At 41.3% G+C, this 6,995-nt stretch overlaps 1 protein-coding gene across 1 annotated transcript; it reads right to left on the bottom strand.

Annotated features, from left to right (window-relative positions):
- Positions 1-3,189: 3,189 nt before the first annotated feature.
- On the bottom strand, positions 3,190-3,762 carry LOC138869158 (nuclear matrix constituent protein 1-like). Its single transcript, XM_070146755.1, has one exon. It carries the CDS (start codon positions 3,760-3,762, stop codon positions 3,190-3,192), a length of 573 nt encoding a protein of 190 aa, XP_070002856.1.
- Positions 3,763-6,995: the final 3,233 nt, after the last annotated feature.

Raw genomic sequence — 6,995 nt, 5'->3', positions numbered from 1 at the left:
TCTTGGTGTCAGGCCTAACAAATGATCTGGAGAGACGTGGGATGGGCTTTGGGAGGACCCATGCCTTCTGTTTCAACTTTCTGGCTCTTTTTATGTCTGCAACTGTAGGCTTGAACCCCAAACCAAACGTATCCAAGTTTTTGGAGAGAGATACCAGTTGTACGATACCTTGCAGATATGCACCCAAACCCTTGCCCGGTACAAATCTATTTTTCAATATTTCAACGGCTACCATGACTGATGCAGCAGCTACCCTCGGAGTTGGAACACACTTCCCTTCTGGAATTTTATCTACCGATACCATGTCAAAAACCTGATAAACCCATGGCCCCTTGTCGTCTACAAACTCAATGAACGACACAATGGCATCACTACGAGCACACCGATTATCTTCACCGTGCACAACAATTTCCTATCTATCCCATTCAAACTTGACCATTTGATGCAGAGTAGTCGGGACTGCTTTGGCAACATGGATCCAGGGTCGACCTAACAACAGATTGTAAGAAACAGTCACATCGAGTACCTGGAACTCCATGGTAAATTCAACTAGCCCTATTGTAAGCTCAAGCATTATGTCCCCAACTGAATCTTTCCCTCCACCGTCAAATCCCCGAACGTAGATACTATTCTTGTGAATTCTTTCATCACCCACCTTCAACTTGTTCAGAGTGGAGAGAGGGAAAATGTTCGCACTAGAACCATTGTCGACCAGTACCCGTGTAACCACAGAATATTCGTACTTCACCGTAAGACAGAGGGCTCTATTGTGCTCAGTACCCTTCACGGGCAACTCATCATCTGAAAAAGTGACTCTGTTTACCTCAAATATCTTGTTAGCTATCTTTTCCAAGTGGTTTACTGAGATTCTGTCAGGAACGTAGGCCTCATTCAGGATCTTCATCAAAGCCCGACGATGCTCGTATGAATGGATCAATAATGACAATAATGAAATCTGAGCCGATGTCTTCCTCAACTACTCCACAATGGAATAGTCCTGCACCTTCATCTTTCTCAAGAATTCCTCTGCTTCTTCCTCGATCATAGCTTTCTTCACTAGCATCGGTTTATCTTTGGAGATCATAGCTTTTCTCAACTATTTGGGGGAAAAGCATCTCCTCGATCGCGTCAAACCATGGGTCTCACAAACTTCTTCTTTAACCTCTTTCCCCTTGTAAGTCACTACCACTCGTTCATAATTCCAAGGGACCGCCTTGTTGTTGACTATTGATAATTGAGTTACCAGCTTGATAGTGACAGGATTTGTGCGGGCACCCTCCACAATTACAATAGGCTTGTTCGCCACTCCCGACATAACCATTTTTGCTCTTTCTTGTTTTACTGGCACATTGGGTCCCCTTCTTGACTACTGCAGATGGTTCACTATTTGCCCCGCTCAACCTGATAACTGATTTCTCACTTGTTGGCTCTTCAACTGGCCTGACTTCACTGGACCGAATCATCATGACGGTCTGTGAAGGCTTCTTAGGCTCCCTTCCCCTATGCAATATCTCGATCATATTTGTCTAATGATGGGTCAACAACGGATTCTGGTTGATATTGGGCGCCGTCGAAGCTTGGACCTCAATCCGATTAGTATCAATGAGCTCTTGAATATTTGTTTTCAATTAACAGCATTTCTCTGTGTCGTGCCCTGGAGTACTGAACAATATTTGCAACTCACAGAGTGATCAAGATTCCTCGGGGGAGGATTTGGCAGTTTTGGCTCGATCGGCCTCAGCATATCCAATTACCTCAGCCTATGGAACAAACTAGTATAGGACTCTCCCAATTGAGTGAAGGTTTTCCTCTTCTACAACCTCTCGTTCTTAAATGCTTGATTGGGCCGGAAACCTGATCCAGGAGGGTTTTGGTAGGCTCGTGGGGGTAGATAGGCATTTTGTGGAGCTGGATATATATTTTATGGGACTGGCGCACGCCATTGTGCGTGGGCAAGAGGTTGGTTGTATGCTTGGGCATGGTGGACAGAAAAATGGGGGTCTAGTGGTGGGTAGTAGTGTTGGGGTGGACTATATGGGGTGTGGGGGTAGGTTTGGTGGTGCGTACGAGGCTGATGATAGTGGTGAGGTGAACCCCTGGGCCCGAACCAAGCTCCTAACTCAACTGTTGCGACATCCTCTTTCTTCTTCTTTCCAATTATTCCCCCAATTCAGCTTCGAATGGCCTGGGTGGTTGCCTTGATCGCCGAATAGCTCATGATTTTGTTTGTCTTGAGCCCTTCTTCTACCATACCACCCATTATTACCACTTCATTGAAGGACTTGCCTATAGCCGATACCAGATGTCCGTAATAAGTAGGCTCTAAAGCATGCAGAAAATAATCCACTATTTCACTTTCTTTCATTAGAGGGTCAACCCTCGCTGCTTGCTCTCTCCAATGAAAACCATACTCTCTGAAACATTCATTGTGCTTTTTCTCATGTTTTGTCAAAGGTAGATGATCGGTTGCTTTCGTCATCCCGACTTTTCCTTATTTCCATTTCCAACTTCTCTTTTTCTCTATTTTTTTCTCTTTTTCATTCTTGCCTTTCTTTGCTTGATCTCTCTTTGTTTTTATTCTCTCATGTCTCTTTCTTGTTTTGCCATTGTTTCCTTCTCACGGTTTCTTATTTTCTTTCTCTTTTCCTTTTCTTTTCTCTCTTATTTTTCCTCTCTTTTTCTTTTCCCTTTTTTTCATTTGGTTACGGTCGAATCCTATGGAGATTACCTACATATCATGACCCCGCATGAATCAAACCAAGCGTAGTTCTGGGGGATAAGTGTAAAAATAAATAATAAAACATTTTAGGATTTTCAAATTTTTCATAAAAAAAATTTCTTTGATTATAACGACTCAAAAACTAACAGACTCGAAAAAGAAACTAACAGACTCCAACATCAAGATGAAAACACAGACTCGAAAACAAACTAACAGACTCCACCGACAAGAAAATACAGACTCGAGTAAAAATCATGAATACATCAATGCCTCAAATGCTCCTGGGGCCCGTGGGACGTCATTCGGTCTCGCTATGGGCCTACGCGCTAAATCCCCTTGGAGGTAGTAGAGATATTCCATTATCTGGCGGACAAAGGTCATCGCAGTGGCAAAGAACATGGATCTAGTCATGTCCTCACACTTACTGCATTTCATTGTGATGTAGTCGGCGATCCTTCTGACCCTTTCTTTTAAGACGCCCTTTTCTTACAAAAAACGCCCAATTTGTTGGGCCCTAACTTCAAAGTTTGTTCAGATATATGGTTCTGTTCTTGAAATTGTTGTAGATCTCTTTCTAACTGTGCCATCGCTGCGTAACAGTGTTCCTTTTCTGCCTTAAAGTCTTTTGCCTGCTTGGTCATTTTGTTCTGAAAGATGGTGACCCTTTTATTCAACCCCACAACCTCATTGTCATATTTCTCTTTTAACTGTTTAACCAAGCGCTCTCGTTCCTCCGCATTTTTAGCCAACTTTGTTCGAGCCCTTGCTAATTCGCCCTCTTCCTTGTTCAAATCGAAACCATACTCACTTATCTTCTGCCTACGGTTCTTTATAATATTTTCATCTTTTGCACTTCTGGTGGGATTTTCGGCAGCTATTTTCATTTCCCGAATCTGGGCTCGAAGGGCCTCATTTTCTTTGGCTAACCTTTTCTTTTCGCCTTCGGCTTCTTGTGCTTGGAGATCATTGTCGAATTCCATGTTTCTCAGCTTTTCTTTTAAGGCATGAATCTTGGCTTGATATGTCTTTTCTTTTTCCCCCATGCCAACCTTTCTTGGATTTTGTTGTTAAAAGCTTGAATATGAGGTCTTTTGGCAGGCCTCTTGGGCTCGGGCTCTGGCTCGTTGTTTACGTAAGACCTTTTCTCAAACCAAGCAGCATAGTTTGGATCTACTTCCCCCTTTGCCACATCTGGTACCTAAGTGCCATTTTTCAGATACCGGCAGTTATCCCAATCCTGCTGAACTAAGGCCTCGGGCAATGTAGCTTTTGGATGTAGCTCTATGACTTGAGTGCTTAGATCTTCATCTTCGGGCACAATTTGATATCTTCTCAATTGCCTCAAGACCCTCTGCGGCGCATATGGCTGGATACTCTTCACACCTATTAACCTTAGGTAGCCCTTGGTAGTAGTCATGTATATGGGTTCTGTCCTCAAGATCCATCCGATAGTCCACTCGACCTGACCTCATTTGAGAGCTTTCAAGTGGGATACCCATGCTTCAAACCCTTCTGGCACGTTGTAATCCTTTACCCTCTCCTTGTAACTGGCGATGAAGTTACCCGGGCTAGAACCATAACTCATGAATCTGGGGTGATGGCGAAGATGCTCGCCATTTGTATAAGGACATTGCAACCTTCAAAGAATTGAGCCCCGGCTTTGCATAATGTCAATGCTCGATAAATATCCGCCAGCACCAACGGGACAAGTGTATGATCTTCCTTTGTAGTGAGGATTTTTCCCTAGCCGGCCAGCATGCAAGCCGAAACACATAAATGTTCAAATAGCACACAGAATACATCAGGATGGTCTGTTATTTCGGGCACACCTCTCCTAGACGGACCCAACCCATAAGTCAAATGCATATGATGCAAACAAACGTTCCTGCTAGGGATCCGGCATGAAGCTGTATTTTTATAGGTTTAAATCCTGGGGTTTTGGTCTAGACTTGGGGTACCCGAGCAGACAACTGGGGCCGAAGAGAGGGCGACGTACCAGGAGCATTGAAGTCTACCCGGCCTTGTCGCTTGCCCAACCTCATTCTATTTGGTATAATTTCTACAGAAAAAGCGGGCTACGCGAACGTATGCACCATTTCCAGAAGACTCAGAGGGGTGGAGTAAGAAGACAATTATTTACAATTAAAAAAATATTAAAGCGGTAAACAGATAGCATTTAGCACAAAAAGGTTCACAGAATACAGTAATATTAACAATAAATAAAGCTAAGTAAAAATCATAAAAAAAAGCTCGAATTCTTGAACCCTGAACCAAAGATTCTGGGTTCGATTCCCCAGCAGAGTTGCCAGAGCTGTCACACCTCCTTTTTCCTACACCCGGAAGGGTATAAGGGAGTTCTTTCCAATTAAAGTGACAATCGAAACGGGATTAGAATTATAGTCTCCACTTGGGATAATTTATGGTATCCCAAGTCACCGGTTTAAAATCCCGAATCGAGGAAATTGACTCCAATTACGGTCTACGAACACAGAAATCCGGGTAAGGAATTCTGTTAACCCGGGAGAAGGTGCTAGGCACTCCCGAGTTCCGTGGTTCTAGCACAATCGCTTTGATCATACTTGGCTTATTAAATTATTTAATTACTGATTTTAGAACCTATGTGGTTTTGCCTTTTTTAATTAAGAAATTATCTTTAAACAGGTCACGCATACGTGTACCCATTTGTTTGGTGCGTCAAAAATTATGTCACGCGAACGTTTCCACAATTAACAATGCTTTATTATTATTAAGATTGTTTGACCGAAGTTTCACGAATGCTTACTCCGATTTTGTTTTAGAAATCGCAATCATGTCAAGCGAATGTGTCCACAACCGCGATGGTATATTAAATGGGCCTAAAGCAAACTACGAATATTTGTTATTTTATATCTAAATCATACGAAATTAATATCTAATTTAAGGTAGCTCAAACTAAATTAGAGGGCCATAAGCTATTTGTATTATATAATATGGCTCACCTCAATTGTTAAAGGGGTTTGGCTAATTGATTAGAGGACATACGAAATTTTCGAATCAATTTTACGAAACTAGACTTAACCAATTTGTAACGATGGGGAATTGGGCCAGTTATTAGAAAGAGTTGGGCTAACAACGACCATCAGCGAGAAAGTACTCATGTGGCAAGGCCTGCCATTTCCTATTTTTCTAATGCTTTCGATGCTCTGGGCCCAAATAGAGCCCAAATTTAACAAGAGAATGGGCATTAGCATACGCTGATTAGAGATCGAACCCCTGTGGAGCCCAAACCAATTCAAGCATAGAAACTAGGCTCCAAATGGCCATTATGAAATCAACACGCAAATAAGTTACTGGATTTCAGCATTATAAACAAATGTATAATTAATTGTTCGAAACAAACAAACACCTACACTAAGCATCATTCAATTGAACTATCCAAGCTATTACATTTCCTTATACACAAGCAATTTACTCAATAATCTGCATACTAACACGATTTTCATATTCATCATGCATATATTAACATATGTTTCTCTACATCCCATTTCCCTCACCTTAAATCCACATTCTCCATGACTTGAAATTAACAGTTAACTTGCAAAGCGATGAGATCCAACACGACATACTTTAGGCTAACATGCTCAACACAGAACCTAAATAATAATTCATTTCACACATCTCCATTAAGTTTCCTTTCAGTTCAGCCTTAAAAGCCATAACAAGAACTCTAAATCCAACATTTAGCTATGAGTGCTTTGCTAAAAAAAAACTCATATCAAATACAAACCAACTCAGTTCTCATAATAAACATACAGTACATAAAAAAGACTTAGAATCATGTAATCTAGGAAAGATGAAACTAAACTAAGGATTCAAAACATTGAAGCCATGCTTAGCATTTCGAGTTTTATTTCACACTTCGAATCAGAACTTCACATAATGTGGGATTCAGAAAAGTGTACCTCGAAAGAAAAAAAAATAGAAAATGAGGGATCAGAAGTAAACAGTAGCAGCTATCCCAGATTCGACCAATCAAACAGTGAAATCAGCTCAAGAAGTTCAATGGAACAGTAAACCAACAACAAAACTTGAACCATAACTTTTCGAAACCCAAACTCAATCCATTTCAACCCCAGAATGAGAAACTATAAGATTTTAGTTGATTTGAGCTAAAGTCTGAAGATGAGAAGAACAAAACCCAGCAGAATTTCAATAGTTTTCCCAAAGAAACTGAAGAGGATTTGAGATTATTTCAGAATTCTTCAAAAACTAGCCGTTTTCGTTTTTAGGATATTTT

Source organism: Nicotiana sylvestris, chromosome 5 (assembly GCF_000393655.2).
Source record: "Nicotiana sylvestris chromosome 5, ASM39365v2, whole genome shotgun sequence".
NCBI classification, from domain to species: domain Eukaryota; kingdom Viridiplantae; phylum Streptophyta; class Magnoliopsida; order Solanales; family Solanaceae; genus Nicotiana; species Nicotiana sylvestris.
The sequence above is the reverse complement of the archived record's forward strand: the minus strand, read 5'-3'. Positions and strand labels throughout refer to the sequence as shown.

What these genes read in the sequence shown, in the direction of transcription:
- LOC138869158 (XM_070146755.1), bottom strand. Translation starts at nt 3,762, where the DNA reads ATGGGGGAAAAAGAAAAGACATATCAAGCCAAGATTCATGCCTTAAAA.